The 16,701-nt window shown below is 35.4% G+C and overlaps 1 protein-coding gene across 1 annotated transcript in view; it reads left to right on the top strand.

Moving 5' to 3' along the window:
• Nucleotides 1-16,232, top strand: part of LOC150082404 (gamma-glutamyl hydrolase-like) — a 58,794-nt gene extending 42,562 nt beyond the window's left edge. The window contains exons 6-9 of the mRNA XM_090380510.1: nt 3,715-3,821; nt 6,564-6,654; nt 8,927-9,073; nt 16,093-16,232. Coding sequence (XP_090236636.1) covers nt 3,715-3,821; nt 6,564-6,654; nt 8,927-9,073; nt 16,093-16,232 — 485 coding nt within the window. The remainder of the gene's footprint in view (nt 1-3,714; nt 3,822-6,563; nt 6,655-8,926; nt 9,074-16,092) is intronic.
• Nucleotides 16,233-16,701: the final 469 nt, after the last annotated feature.

Genomic DNA, 16,701 nt, shown 5'->3' with positions numbered 1-16,701 from the left:
AGTGGGCCAGTAAATCAGAATGTCTTATAATGGGGGATTTTAACTTTCCAGATATTGACTGGAATTTGTGGGTTGGTGACTCCCATACTAGCATGCTTTTTTTGGATTTATTGGATGACTGTTTTCTACAGCAGCATGCTCGAGAGGCAACCAGAGGGAGTAATACTCTTTATCCGATTATCAGCAGTGATTATTCATGCATTAAGAATTTGCAGATAAAGGGTTACAGTGATCACAATGTACTGATATGGGAATTACTTAAAGATGTAACTACTATCAGGTCTAAAGGGAAGGGCTTTTGCTTTAGTAAAGATGACTACAGGGGCCTCAGACAGTTTTTAAATTCTGTACAGTGGGATCAACTGATGATGTTACCAATGTTGAATTCTAAATGGGAAGCCTTCAGGGACTTAACCTTGAGGCTACTATGCTTTTAATTCCAACTAAGAAATACTGTTCAAGGTTCAGGCCTAAATGGATGTCAGATGAATTAATGAGGCTTGTTGCAGAGAAGAAAAATGTATGGGATGCATATAAATTAGCAGGTGACACAGAAGCCTGTGCCAGATACAAGTTTGCCTGTAATCAAGTCACAAAGGAGGTTAGGCAGGCGAAGGCAGATTATGAGAAATCCTTGGCAAAGGATGTAAAGAAAAACAGCAGAGTTCTTTACTTATGTGAACTCTAGAAGGAAAGGGATGAATCAGATTGGACCATAACATAGATGGGTTGACTATTGATAATCATACTCAGGTAGTAGATGTTTGTTTGTTATGTTTGTTATTTGGTTTTTAGGAGCATTAGCAACTAAGGCCATATTGCTCCGGGTGTATGCGGTGGTCATTCCCTGACCTTTCTGCATCCTCCGTATTTGGTGGTCACAGGCTCGAAGCCCAGTCTAATCAAGAAGCGTGTGCTACACGCTGCTGCTCCTGCCCACCTGGCTATGGAGGAGTTATTCAATGAGGGGAGAGCCAGAAGTTTATCAAACTCTAACAGTTAGCTAAGTGATTTTGTAATAACTGAGAGCAAAGTGGAGGAGAAATTATTGAAGATAAACATAAGGAAGGTACCTCGGGTGGACGAGATCTATTCAGTTATATTAAAGGAGACAGCAAAGGAAGTAAGCAAACCCTTAGCCATAATTATGAGAGCTTCCTTGGACTCGGGGGAAGTCCCCATGGACTGAAGGTATGCAAATGTATCACCAATTCACAAAGGGGGGGTTCGAAAGGTGACACAAGTAACTTTTGACCTGTTAGTTTAACTTGTGTCCCGGGCAAAATAATGGGATCACTGGTTAAAGAAGCATTGCAGGATCTGTTATATACAAGACTGCAGTAATAGTTAAGACACAGCATGGGTTTGTTAAAGGGAGGTCTTATCTGACCAATTTGATTGGATACTATGATGTGGTTACAAAGGAACTGAATGCCAAAAATATTGATATCATATACTTGGATTTCAGGAAAGCTTTTGATACTGTTGCACATGGAAGACTGCTGTACAAATTGGAGAGGTATGGCATTAAGGGTAAGTTGTTACAATGGATAAAGGGATAGTTGAGTGGGAGAAGACAGAGAGTGGTAATCAATGGACACTGCTCTTTGTGGACAAATGTTATTAACGGAGTTCCCCAGGGTTCGGTACTGGGTCCATTGTGTATTCATCAATGATATTGATGAAGGTATATCAGGATTAATGTCCCAGTTTGCAGATGATACGAAGGTTGGCAGTGTTGTTAACAACAGTATGCTACTCCAACTGGATCTAGATAAGTTGGGCAAATGGGCTGAGAAGTGGCAACTGAAGTTTAACATTGACAAATGCAAAGTACTGCATGTGGGTAGCAATAACTGAACAGAAATGTACCAACTGCGTGGTACTATACTCAGGGAAGTGGAAAGTGAAAAAGACCTGGGAGTAATTGTCCAGTCAAATATGAAATTTGCTGAGCAGTGCAGACGGACTGCCAGGGCAAGTAATGGAGTCTTGTCAATGATATATAGGAATTTTGCTAGTAGGGATAGGGTGGTGATCATCCTGTTGTACACGGCATTGGTCAGGCCACACCTAGAGTACTGTGTACAGGTCTGGAGGCCTCATTTTAGGATGTAGTTGCTAGAACGAGTACATAGAACGGCAACAAGATTGGTTAGGGGAACAAAGGGGTGCTCTTACCAGGAAAGGCTTAAGTTCTGCAAATTGCAGTGCCTGGAGAGTAGGTACCTGTGAGGTGATATGATTGAGGTGTATGAGGCCTTGAATGGGTTGAGCAAGCTGAATGCTGATGGGATTCTTCCTGTTGCTTGGATTAAGAACCTGAGGGTGCATAGATTCAAATTGAGGAAAGACAGTTGTAGAATGGATGTGCAGAAGTTTGCCTTTTGCCAGCAGGTGGTTGATTTGTAAAACAGACTGCCATCTTTTGTTGTGGAAGTTGATAGCCTAAATAAATTTAAGGCTGAGCTGGAGAGGTATTTGGAACAAATGGATGGAGGGGTGAAATGGGAAGGTTTTTTTTTTTTTTGCTGATGATAAGTTTGCTTTCTTGCATTGTATACCAATGCTAATTAGAAAGGTAATCATATCTAAAAGGTCCACAATTTATAAAATAGCAGTAATGAAATAGTGTTGCAATAAAAATTTGATTATAATTTACAAATAACTAAATAATTTCCAGCGCCTCCGTAGCCAGGTGGGAAGGAGCAGCAGTGCGTAGCACACGCTTCTTGATTAGACCGGGGTTCGAGCCCGTCACCACCAAATACGGAGGATGCGGAAAGGTCAGGGAATGACCACCGCATATCCCGGAGCAATATGGCCTTAGTTGCTAATGCTCCTAAAAACCAAATAACAAACAAAAACATAATTTCCAAATAATATTACTTAGGAAAAACTAATAAAAACAGTATTTATAAGTTAATATATTAATTTTTTGTAATATTCATAACAATAATTTCGTAATAATATATAATAACAAATAATATTACTTAGGAAAAACTAACAAAAACAGTTACTTTATGGGTTAATATATTAATTTTTCTTATTTTCTTATGGGTAACTTGTAGTTTCTGCAGATGCCTGACTCAATGCAGGACTCTGGCGGGAGTACTTATATTTTCATGTTCAGTAATTGGTTCCCAACTGGTTACATGCATAGAACCCAAATTTTTTTTTAACACTGGCATGAATAATTTGATTTCACAATAGGATAAAAGGCTCAGTCATTTAGTATGTAGGTAAATTTCATATGTATATAAAGATATATCTTTTTTAAATTTATTTTGAAAGATTTCCTTGTAGTTAGCACCTTCTGTAACTTTATGATCAACTCTTGTAATTCAGTTTTAGTGTGCCTAAAGCTCAGTATGAGATTAAATAAAAGATGTTCCTGTGTCTGTCAATTGCAAATATAATTTGTGTTAAATTTTATTTTATTTTAATTATAAAGAAACTTTTTTATAACCTTTATACTATATTAAATATAAAATAAAGGTATAATAAGATTTTTGGGACTTTCAAATATATATTTTTTTATTAAAGTGTATTTGAAAACAAAATTCCATACTTTGAAACTGAATTATTGCTGAATTTTTATAAGTATATAAGTGTTTATTTATTTTCAGTGTTTCACTTATTTTCAAAGGATTATCATCTGTTTATTCTTCTTCTTCATAACTATATTTATATAACTGTATTTTTTCTGTACAGGTTACAATGGCAGCCATTTGTTTGGAAAGCTGCCATGGGATGTGAAACAAGCCTTACAAACCAAAAATGTGACTGCTAATTATCATCATTTCTGCTTAACCCCAACAGTATGTATGCTGTTAGTTTATATATACTTTATTTATTTTGTTGAAGTAAGTAGTTTTTAGTACAGTATTAGTAGTGGCAAATTATGCAAGAAAGCAAGCTTATACAACATCAGCCAAAAAAAAAAAAAACCTTCCCATTTCACCTATCCATTCCCTCCAATAGTTTGTGTAGTTCTTCCTTGAATTTATTCAAGGAAGAACCACTTCCACTTCCAAAACATCAGATGAAAGTTTTTTTCATCTGATGTTAATTAAATACTTGTTGGCTAAAGGAAATACTTATTTACAGCAATTAAATACTTGTTGGCTAAAGGAAAACTTCCACACATTATTCTGCAACCATCTTTCCTTAAATTGAATTTATGCTCCCATGCATAGTTTGAGCAAGAGCAAGAGACTATTCAATCCCATCAGCATTGAGCTTGCTCAATCCATTCAAAGCCTTAAATACTTCAATCAGATTGCCTTGCAGGTGAATAGTCTCCAGATGCTGCAATTTGCAAAACTGAAGCCTTTTTTGGTAAGAGCACTACTTTGTTCACCTCACCAAACTTGTGCTTCTCTGAAGCTGCTCCAGCAGCTCTACATCCTTCCTAAAATGAGGCCTCCAGACCTGTATGCAGCACTCAAGATTTGGCCTGCCCATTGCTTTATACAATGGAATAATCACCTCCTTATCCCTGCTAGCAAAATTCCTGTAGATCATTGACAAAGCCTCATGTGCTATCTTGGCAGCCTGTTGCACTGCTCAAAGAATTTCATATCTGACTGTACAATTACCCTCAGGTCTTTTTCATTTTCCACTACCCTGAGTGTAATGCCATACAGTTGGGATTACTTCTACCCATGTGTAGTACTTTGCACTTCTCAGTGTTAAACCCCTCAATTGCCATTTCCTAAGCCTAAAATTCCTAATTTTTCAAGAACTTGTTTCATAGCATACTGTCATTTACTATCCTGACAACCTTCAAAACATTAATCTGGGATTACTCTTATTCATATGTATACTTTGCATTTGTCAGTGTTAAATCCCTCAGTTGTCATTTCTCATCCAAACTGCCTAATTTTTCTAGATCTTGTTTCAGTGCATAGCATATCATAATTACTGTCAATTACCATCCTGCCAACCTTCACATCATCTGCAAATTTGGACATTAAGCATGATATACCTTCATCAGTATCATTAATAAATACAGAAAATAACAATTGCACAGCACTAAACCCAGGAGGACTCCACTAATAACATTAGTGCACAAAGAGCAGTGTCCATTTATAAAAACTGTCTTCTCACTGAACCATCCCTTTATCCATAGCAGTAATTTTACCTTAATGCCACACTGATCCTATTTGTATAGCAGTCTTTTGTGCAACAATATCAAAAACTTACTTCTGAAATCTAAGTAGATGATGTCAAAATAATTTTTTTTTTCATCCAGTTCCTTTTATTACTGTGTCATAGTATCAGATTGGTCAGACAAGATTTGTCCCTTAACAAACCCATGGATGACTGCATTGCAAATGCATTCCTGTCTAGATGGTTCTGCATTATTTCTTCAGTCAGTGACTCCATTATTTTTCCTGAAACAAGTGAAGCTAAACATCTGTAATTATTCATGTCACCCTTTGATTCACCTCTGTGAACTAAGGACAAATTCACGCATTTTTTGCAGTCTACAGAGACCTCTCATGAATACAAGCAAACCTCTAGCCATAATTATTTCTAAAGATTTGCTGACCTGTTTCAAAATTTAAGGCTGAGCCGGACAGGCATTTGGAATGAATGGAGGGGTGAAATGGGAGAGTTTTTTTTTTTTTTTTTTTTTTTGGCTGATGCTGCATAAGCTTGCTTTCTTGCATCGTATGCCTTTACTAATGTTTTCTTTTGCTGCTTCCTTTAATATAATTGGATAGATACCATCTGGTTTAAGAGGGAATAATGCATAAATTCTCTATATATTATCCTGTTTCAAGAGTTGTGATGTGTGGTAGTATGCTCTATATTGTTATACATGAAATGTTTCTATACTAAGGTGAATATGGAAAAATTAAAGGAATAAATCTTTTTCTTCTCAGAATTAGAGGTGGAAAAATTCCACAAATAAATGCAATATACATAAACCTTACTAATACTGCAGTTTTAAGGTTTAATAATGTAGTTTACAACTGCTATCCCTAGTAACACTTTTTTGGTTTGACACAAGAATAGGACATTGCCCTATATCCTATTAATGTTTCATGTTGAAATTAAATATATTTTGCTGTATAAGAGAAGATATGCATACTCAGTGAATTAAAAATATCCTCTTCAATTGAGGCTGCAGTTAGCCAGTTTCAGGCAGAGAATGGAGGGTTTTTCCCCTTGTGAATTGTTTTAGGTTTTTCAGCTCAAAACTTACAAATCATGTGAATACACTCCTCTATAGACCCTGCAAGTTGTAGTGTCATTAAAATAATAATTTGGTTTTTTTTGAAGGTGTGAATTCAAAATGATGAAAGGGTGGGATTATAATTAGCAAATACTTTTTTTCAACTAACAAATGCCAACAGATTGAGAAAATTTTAGAAGAGATTCAGTTCATCTTGCAGTTCTCAGGCATATATCAAATCTCTATAAAAAATATTGAAATCCTCAAGTTTTCAAAATTGGATGCCCTTATGATCATAAGGAATAGAATTGATTCTTTCTATGCAGGATTACCTTTGCATTTAGAGTATCTAAGAATGTTCCTTTTGTATTTTTAGAATTATTCAAAATCTGGACTGGATAAATTCTTCCATATTCTTTCCGTAAATAAAGACAAGAATGGCTTAACTTTTGTATCTACAGTTGAAGGTAAGTAATATATTCATTCTGTGTTTCATACATATTTTCTTATATATTCTTATATTGTCTTATAATACAGTAAACCATCAATTTAATGGACTGATAGGGGAGAAGGGGTGTCCGTTAAATCGAATGTAACCTGGGGGGCATTTTTTATTGTTCTTAATGTAAAAAAAAAAAGCTTTAATACAATATACAGTACTGTACAATATAAAATCATGTTGCAATTTGGCTTTGATTTATGGATATCAGAAACAGTTTGTTTTTTTATTGCTTAAATTTCACAAACACGTGCTAATGAGATGCCTTGCTCTAATTTCTGTGCCACATTTAAGTTCACACGCTTTCTTTTAACTTCTCCATCACTTGATGCCATTTTAAATTGTAAGGATTGCAAAATTATTTAATAAATAAAGTCACAATTCAGTAATCACAGAAACACTCTGTATACAACCTGACCGCACGATAGGTTGAGGCAGACTGAGACTGAAACAAAGCAAGTCGGCAGACCTGCAGTTTAGTGTCCTGAGTCACGTTCAGCTCGCAAGTCACTGCCTGCTCTTATCTGTTATCTGGGAAAAAGCTATTTGAACACATTTTCAGAAAGAATAAAAAACAATTTCCTGAATTTGATTATAAAAATAAAAGTAGGTAATTATCAAAACAATAATGGAAATAGGTAATTATTATTAATTTTTAATTAATAATAACACTGATGTTTTGTATAACCTAAAAAAAAAATAATATGGTCGAGATTAATATTATGTACATTACTGTCCGGTCTGTCTGTTAAATCCAAAATCCGTTATATCAGGGTCCATTTAATCGAGGGTTTACTGTGTGTGTATATATATATACACTGTATTTATAAGAAATTGAAGAGGAATATTAAAGTATAGTAATACGGTTTATGGATGCTGCATATTTTGGCAGAAGGAACCCAATGACCGTAATGGATATATAAGTTAATTGATTGAGAGGGCAAGAATAGGAAATGAACTACCAAATGGGAATTGGAACTACAGAAAATATGGGAAGATATACAAAAAATAAAAAGAAGTACTTAATGTTGAAAAACTTATGATTTCAATGTCTTTGTCAAGGGTCAACAATTGAAATCACAGGAAAGATGCCAAGAAGTAGGCCTCTGTTTCTGACATGACATTTAAGTTAGCACATGGTAGCAATGGCAAAGCAATTTGAATTTAGTGATAACGGAAGTTAGGCCAAATAGTAGAGATAAGCACGGGTAAAGCATACGTATATTTCATGGCTGACCTGACAGAGGCAGAAAGCAAAGAGGAAAGTTAAAATCAAGTATAACTTACTGAATCTGAGGTGGTATGCAGACAGAGGAAGCTATCGGGACTGGAAAGGAGGGAAGCCAAAAAGGTTTTTTTTGAAGCTGTGTTGAATGTATTTATAGTAGCTGTATACCACAATGATCCTGTGTGTCAAAATTTGGAGAGAGCAAATTAAATTAAATTACGGAAATGTGAATAAGAGGGAAATACGAGGGAAATGTGAATAACGAGGGAAAAATAGGCGGGGGATTGGGCATGTTTGCCCTATCCCCCCACCTATTTTCCTCTTATTCTGTATTCTTTTTACTTTCCTACTACTCTATATTTTTATTTCTTGTGAGCCTTTAGTTTACTGAACACAATATTGAGATGCTATTTTTCTGCTATAACATACTTTTCTCACCTATGCAAAGTTTAGTGACTAGTTACCTCTACTTTGTGTCTATTATTTTTCTTTCTAACCTGGAACGTCCTCCTTCATATGTTTAATTCTGTTTTCTCAACACAGATTTTCATAATTTAATTTAATTTACTAAAAGTGAACTGGAACTGGATAATACTAGTTAATTTTTTTTTTTTTATGAGAACCCCAAACACGAAAGGTATCAAAACCTATAGTACTTAGTACCGTGCATGGGTTGAAGGAGAAGTATGGGGAGAGGGGGGATGCTGGAAACTTTGCTCTAGAGACTAAACATGGGTTTCGCCACTTCAAGAATTAGAAGGGATATAGGAGGAGAGAGAAAATGTTGTTTTTGAGAGACTTTGTAAGAATTGGGTTATTAATCAACGTGGTGTCCTCCTTTGAATGGGATCAAAAAGCATAAGAGAGGTTTTGGGGGCACCACCTTATTCAACCTCTATGTCCTTTTTTGCAATGATTAACTTATTTTAATTAGTTTCTCTTGTAAGATATTATCATTGAATAGTTTTTGTTTCACAGAGGATTCTTTTTTTTTTTATTTATTTATTTTTAGCTTATAATTATCCTATTTATGGAACAGCTTGGCATCCAGAAAAAAATCAGTTTGAATTTTTGCTTAAAGAGCATAACCAAAATACTCCTCATTCCTATGAAGCAGTTCGTGTGGGGCAACATTTTGCTAATTTCTTTGTAAATGAAGGTAAGATATTTAAATATGATTTTTTAAGTTCTATATTTATGAATATAACTTTTAAGAAAGTTAGTTCTGTAATGTTAGATGTAATAAATGCAGGCTACAATATTAAACTTAATTAACGAAGTACTAATTCCTTAAAGGGGTATTAAACTTAGCTAATATATTAACTCTTTCACAAATGCATGATTTTCATGTGTGGATTCCCTGATACCTATGTATATATACATTTCTAGATTTATTTCAAATAATGTATCTATTTAGTATTAGTAGTGACAAATGATATATGATGCAAGTAAGCAAACTTATAAAGCATCAGCCAAAAAAAAACTCTTCCTATATCACCTGCCCATCCCTTCCAATAATTTGTCTAGTTCTTCCTTGAATTTATTCAAACTACCCACTTTTGCAACAAGAGATGGAATTTTGTTCCAACAATCAACCACCTGCTGGCTGAAGGCAAACTTCTGCACATCTGTTCTGCAACCATCCTTCCTTAATTTGAATTTAAAAAAAACTTTGAATTTATGTCCCCTCAAACGTGTAGTTTTCACACGTGAGGAAGCATAAATCATCAAAATGAAGAATGCCATTAGATTGAACTTACTCAATCCATTCAAAGCATTAAACAGCTCAATCAGATCACCTTGAAGGTGCGTTGTATCCAGATATCTGCAATTTTCAGAATCTAAGCCTTTCTTGGTAAGACCTTTGTAAATTTTTTTTTTTTTTTTGTGTTTTGGCTAATACTATATGTTTGCTTTCTTGCATCATTTGGTACTACTACTACCACCACCACCACCACCACCCTTTTGTTCCCTTCACCAATCTTATTATTCCTCTTTGCACCCATTCCAGAGAAGAAATCTACATCCTTCCTACCACTGCCTCAATACCTGATGCTATCGAGGCAGTGTTAGCTGGGTCGGAAAACTGCTAGCTTGGGGGGTTACACAGACTAAAAGTTTAACAGTGGCCACAGGCAGAGGCAATAGTGATTCTTGCACTGCTTCTATTAGAATGAGCTTCCAGCCTGGAAAGCAAGGCAATGAAGATTTCCAGGACTGCTGGGAGTCATAGTGGAACAAATAAATAGGCTGTGTTAGGATAACTAAGAGAAGAAATAGGTGCATGTAAACTTGCATGTACACCAATGCTAGGAGAATAGTTAATAAATTTGATGAGCTTGAAGTGCTACTCAAGATATCAAAGGCAGATATTGTTGGGATATCAGAGAAGTGGTGTGCCACAGACACAAGCAGTGCAGAATTGGAATTTGGGGAGTACAATGTGTACAGAAAGGATAGACAGAACAGGAAGGGAGGAGGGTTTATGCTGTTACCGTATTTTCCGGCTTATAAGACGCACCCTAGTTTTGGCCACATATTTTGGAAAAAATAATAACCCTTCTATTATCCTTCGATACTGTTTATGGTGAAACTGGTGCCTCCGTAGCCAGGTGGGAAGGAGCAACAGTGCGTAACACACGCTTCTTGATTAGACCGGGGTTTGAGCCCGTCACCACCAAATGCGGAGAATGCGGAAAGGTCAGGGAATGACCACCGCATATTCCCGGAGCAATATGGCCTTAGTTGCTAATGCTCCTAAAAACCAAACAACAAACAACGGTGAAACTAAGAAGCGACATTTCAACAGATAAATCTTAAGTAAAATTGGTGTGAATTTCAAAGGGAAGTTTTCAGAACTCAGTTTACTGGCACTGCGTCATCGAAAATGCATTGCTGGTGGTCTTTAGGCCTAATCTGACATTGACCATATGAGATGCAGGGTGATTTTCCGAGTATTTCTTCGCAAAAAAAAACCGCATCTTATAAGCCGGAAAATATGGTAGTTAAGAAACACACAAATCTAAGGAAGTGCATCCTATTGATGTTGGTGGACAATGCAGTGTTGAGTCTGTTTGGTGTGACAAACAAAAACAAACAAAACTGCGAAAGCAAAAATGAGAGTAGGTGTGTTATAGGCCTAATGAATCTGATAAGTATAATAAGCAATTGTGCAGAGAAATAGAGTGGACCAGTGTCTTATAATGGGCAATATTAATTTCCCAGATATTGACTGGAACTTGTGGGATGGTTATTCACACGCTAGCAGGGCTTTTGTGGATTTAGTGGATGATTGTTTTTTACAGCAACATGTTCGAGAGGCAATCAGAGGGAGTAATACTCTTGATCTGATTATCAGCAGTGACTATTCATGCATTAACAATTTGCAGATAAAGGAACCACTTTGTGACAGTGATCACAATGTACTGATGTGGGAATTACTTAAAGATGTAACTACCATCAAGGCATGAATGGAAGGTCTTTTGCTTTCGTAAAAGTGACTACAGAGGTCTCAGACAGTTTTTAAATTCTGTACAGTGGGATAAACTGATGATGTTACCAACGTTGAATTCTAAATGGGAAGCCTTCAAGGACTTAATTTTGGAGGCTACTAGGCTTTTCATTCCATTTAAGAAATACCGTTCAAGGTTTAGGCCTAAATGTATGTCAGGTGAACTAATGAGGCGTGTGGCAGAGAAGAAAAATGTATGGGATGCATGTAAAGTATCAGGTGACACAGAAGCCTATATCAGATATAAACTAGTCTGTAATCAAGTCACAAAGGAGGTTAGGCAAGCAAAGGCACATTACGAGAAATCCTTGGCAAAGGAGGCAAAGAAAAACAGCAAAGAGTCCTTTACTTATGTAAACTCTAGAAGGAAAGGGATGAATCAGATTGGACCACTTAACATAGATATGTTGACTATCGATGATCGTGCTAAGGTAGCTGATAAACTGAATGAGTATCTTCCATCTACATTCGCACATGAGGAGTAATTCAATGAGGGGATTGCCAGAAGTTCATCAAACTCTAACATGGAGCTAAGTGATTTTGTAATAACTGCGAGCAAAGTGGAGGAGAAATTGTTGAAGTTAAACATAAAAAAGGCACCTGGGGTGAACGGGATCTATCCAGTTATATTAAAGGAGGCAGCAGAGGAAGTAAGCAAACCCTTAGCCATAATTATGAGAGCTTCCTTGGACTCAGGGGCGGTCCCCATGGACTGGAGGTGTGCAAATGTATTACCTATTCACAAAGGGGGTTCAAAAGGTGGCACAAGTAGCTATAGACCTGTTAGTTTAACTTTTGTTCCGGGGAAAATAATGGAATCACTGGTTAAAAAAGCATTGCAGGATCATCTAGACAAGAATACAGTAATAGTTAAGACCCATCATGGGTTTGTTTAAGGGAGGTCTTGTCTGATCAGTTTGATTGGATACTATGATGTGGTTACAAAGGAACTGGATGCAAGGAATACTTTTGATATCATATACTTGGATTTCAGGAAAGCTTTTGATTTTGTTGCACATGGAAGACTGCTGTTCAAATTGGAGAGGTATGGTATTAAGGGTAAGTTGCTACAATAGATAAAGGGATGGTTGAGTGTGAGACGATATAGAGTGGTAATCAATGGACACTGCTCTTCGTGTACAAATGTTATTAGTGAAGTTCCCAAGGTTCAGTGTTGGGCCCATTGTTGTTGTGTATATTTATCAATGATATTGATGAAGGTATATCAGGTTTAATGTTCAAGGTTGCAGATGATACAAAGGTTGGCAGGGTTGTTAACAACAGTAAAGACAGTATGCTACTCCAACTGGATCTAGATAAGTTGGGCAAATGGGCTGAGAAGTGGCAACTGAAGTTTAACGTTGACAAATGCAAAGTACTGCATATGGGTAACAATAACCGAATAGAAACATGCAAACTGTGTGGTACTACACTCAGGGAAGTAGAAAGTGAAAAAGACCTGGGGGTAATGGTGCAGTCAAATATGAAGTTCGCTGAGCAGTGCAAATGGGCTGCCAGGGCATGGAGTCTTGTCAATGATATATAGGGATTTTGCTAGCAGGGACAGGGAGATGATTATCCCATTATACAAGGCAATGGTCAGGCTACACCTAGAATACTGTGTACAGGTCTGTACGGCTCATTTCAGGAAGGATGTAGAGTTGCTAGAATGAGTACAAAGAATGGCAACAAGATTGGTGAGGGGAACAAAGGGGTGCTCTTACCAAGAAAAGCTTAAGTTCTGCAAATTGCAGCACCTGGAGAGTAGGCACTTTCCAGGTGATCTGGTTGAGGTGTATGAGGCCTTGAATGAGTTGAGCAAGCTGAATGCCGATGGGATTCTTCCTCTCGCTCAGATTAAGAACATGAAGGGGCACAGATTCAAATTGAGGAAAAACAGTTGTAGAATATATGTGTGGAAATTTGCCTTTAGCCAGCGGGTAGTTGATTGGTGGAACAGACTTCCATCTTTTGTTGTGGAACTTGATAGCCTAAACAAATTTAAGGCTGAGCTGGACCTGCATTTGGAAGGAATGGAGGGGTGAAATGGGAGGGTTTTTTTTTTTGGCTGATGCTGCATAAGCTTGCTTTCTTGTATCATATGCCTCTACTAATGCTAATGCTAAAATGAGGCCTCTAGACCTGTATGTATGTCTGGAGGCCTGTATGTAGTACCCAAGATGCAGCTGACCATTGCCTTATACAACAGGGTAATCACCTCGTTGTCCCTGCTAGCATTTATATATGAAATGTCTAGAAAGCTTCAAATAGCTGCTCCCATATCTTATCTGTTTTCCCAAGAGATTAGGGTCACCATTTATAATATGGCAGTAAGAAAAATTTTGAAATCAGAATATGAGATGTCCAAATTTTTGGACAACTCGTGCCATCCTTGAATAAATTTTCTTGAATTCTGATATATAAGAAATGCGATTCAATCTGAATCATGATACAGTTGTGATGCAAAACAGATGTAGAGGATTATTGCATAAAAAAAATATATATATAACAATGAGTTTCCTTTATTTTTAAAAAATTTTTTTCATTTTATATAAATACTCTGAATCGATTTTTGACAATAATTTCACTGAAACTTTGGACAATCAATCAAAGTAAAAACAAATTAATGTTTAAAGTTTTATGTATATAGTGTTCATTTTACAAACTTAGATTTCACAAAACATCCACTTCACAGATCCTGCTACCATTGGGAAAAAAAATTCAAGCACATTGGCTGATGTACACGTGCCAATGTGCATCCTATCTCGCTTTGTGAAAAGTTTAATAAAATATAGTAGCTTTTTTTACATACTTTACAGAATGTCTTGAAAAAAGCACTAAATACAAAAATTTTACTGTATTTGCTAAATACAGTAAAACTTTGATTATATGGGAAGCATATAACAGACACTATATGAGAAGATAAGACTATATGGAAAGAATGCCTTTCTATTAAGCATGAAAGAAATATGTATAGTTTCCAAAGTTTGTTAGAGATGTTATGATTCCATTATGAAAAAGTGATCAACAGCACATCTTAAGCATTGTAGAAATAAATTATCTTGCTTATAACTAAGTTATTTAAAAAATTGTAACATCATTCAAATTATTTTTAGAAAATTTGTCTGTAAGCCTCTCAAGAATCACCTTCAGTAAGATAGTTCTATACTAATAATAAACCAATATAAAAATAAATTTTTTGTGAGGACCTTGTGCTATTTGCTCTCTATTGGAAAATTAGAAATGATAAACTATTCAACATGTTAATTAATAAATAAAGTGAAAATACTGTCACATAACTCTTCATAAAATAACAGTGAAAATATTGTTAATGAAAAAAATAAATAAATTTAGGATTTCAAATTTTGTGATAATTTTCATAATAGAATCCTCATTAACTCTTATTTTGTACTTTTCAATTTTGTTCCTTTTTTTTGCCTAACTAATTTCATTCCTCAAAAACTGTTTTGATAGAAAATTTTTGAAAAAGTTTCTCCCCAAGAATCTTAGCATTCAAATGTTTTTAGTATTACTATTATTAGGAGTCGTAGTAAATGATGCAAGGAAACAAAGTTATAGTCAGGAAAAAAAACAAACCATAACTGCCTCTTGTCCATTACCTCTAGTAATTTTTCTAATTCTTTAAATTTATTCACATTACCACTTCCACAACACCAGATGATAGTTTGTTCCAACAGTCAATTATGGTCTGGCTGAAAGCAAATTTTTGCATATCTGTCTACTATTAACATTAATCCAAGAAGAGCAGTGTCCATTTATGACTGACCTATGTCTTTTGCCAATTAACCACCCTTTACCCATAGCAGTAACTTGTCCCTAATGCCACACTGTTTATAGGCTAGGTGTAAAATCCTAAGCTTGAATTCAAGTCATATGCTTGGTGTTTGAAAGACAATGAATTAATGCCAGTATATTTACAGTTTATTAATTTATATTTTTACAGAAATATACATTGTTGCTCACCTTTTAAAACTTAAGAATTGTTCACTTTCTTCCTCAGACAAAAATTTCCGTTGAATTCATTGCGAATTATGTTTTTTTTTTCCCTCTGATTTACTCTTAAAGTTTTTGAAAAGTAAACCCAAGATTGTCAATTTGCTATAGAAAATGTTCTTCCATATTGAGGTATTATTTGTAGTGCAATGATAAACACATAATAAAGACTGTTACATAATCAAAACCTCCTGTGTACCCACGTGGCACCAATAAGGACTACGCCACTCAGAGACCTACCCATGCCTGAAGTTTTTTTGACCTTCTATGTAAGGGTGGTACTGGTGGTATGCTTACTGCTTCTTCACAGTTGCTGTGCTGTAATATATGTCACAATGTAACCTTTTAAAAGACGGTACAAATAATTAAATGACAGTTTAATGCATATTTCAGAGTAATACACCACTGCAGAAAAGAGGGGGTAATCAACTCATACAGTTAAAAATGAATTTTTCAAGGCAAGAAAATAGAAGTAAACTTAAACAGTATATGCTAATTCGTAACTAATGTGTGACATAGGTTGATGAACTATACTAAAAAAAATTCCAACAAATTTGGTATTTTTGCAACATGTCTAATTGTTATTTGTTTTTTATAAATTGTTGCACACTGTGTGTATATGACTAAAGAGAGGTTTTGTTTTTTCTTTCTAGCACGAAAAAATTTTCACTCATTTGCAAATCAAGATGAGGAACAGGCTGCACTGATTTACAACTATAGACCAGTGTATACTGGATTGCATAAATCAGAGTTCGAGCAATGCTACTTCTTCAACATATCTTTACCTTTCTAATTATTTAACTTATATTGCTTTGTGATAATAAGGAATATTGCTCATTTTATGAATTTTTCTATTTATATTAGAGTTCAGAACTTATTATAGAACTTATTATACACAGTGGTTTATGGTGGAATGAATTTTTGTCATGTTGTATGCACTGAACTAAGCCAAATCAATGGGCTAGCTTAGGAAAAAATGTATATATATAAATTTCCAGTGTATACTAGAAAATTATATATATATATACTCGGACAACATTTGCTGTTTTGAGAGTACTGGGTCTGAATTTGAGCCCAAGATTATATTATTGACAATAAAATAAATGAAAACTTTGCAACTCCTTGATAGCTGTTATCTTTCAGGGTGGAAGATAACTGTCAAAGTAATAATTCTTTAGAAGTGCCTACCTTCCTCCAAGGACTTGTCAAAATCTAAATTAATGTAGGTATAGCAAAAGTATGTTGGCAGCTTTGGGTTTTGG

The sequence above is a fragment of the Mastigoproctus giganteus genome, chromosome 8 (genome assembly GCF_048544385.1).
Source record: "Mastigoproctus giganteus isolate SK-2022 chromosome 8, ASM4854438v1, whole genome shotgun sequence".
NCBI classification, from domain to species: domain Eukaryota; kingdom Metazoa; phylum Arthropoda; class Arachnida; order Uropygi; family Thelyphonidae; genus Mastigoproctus; species Mastigoproctus giganteus.
Note: the sequence above shows the minus strand (reverse complement) of the source record. Positions and strands in the feature narration are given on the sequence as shown.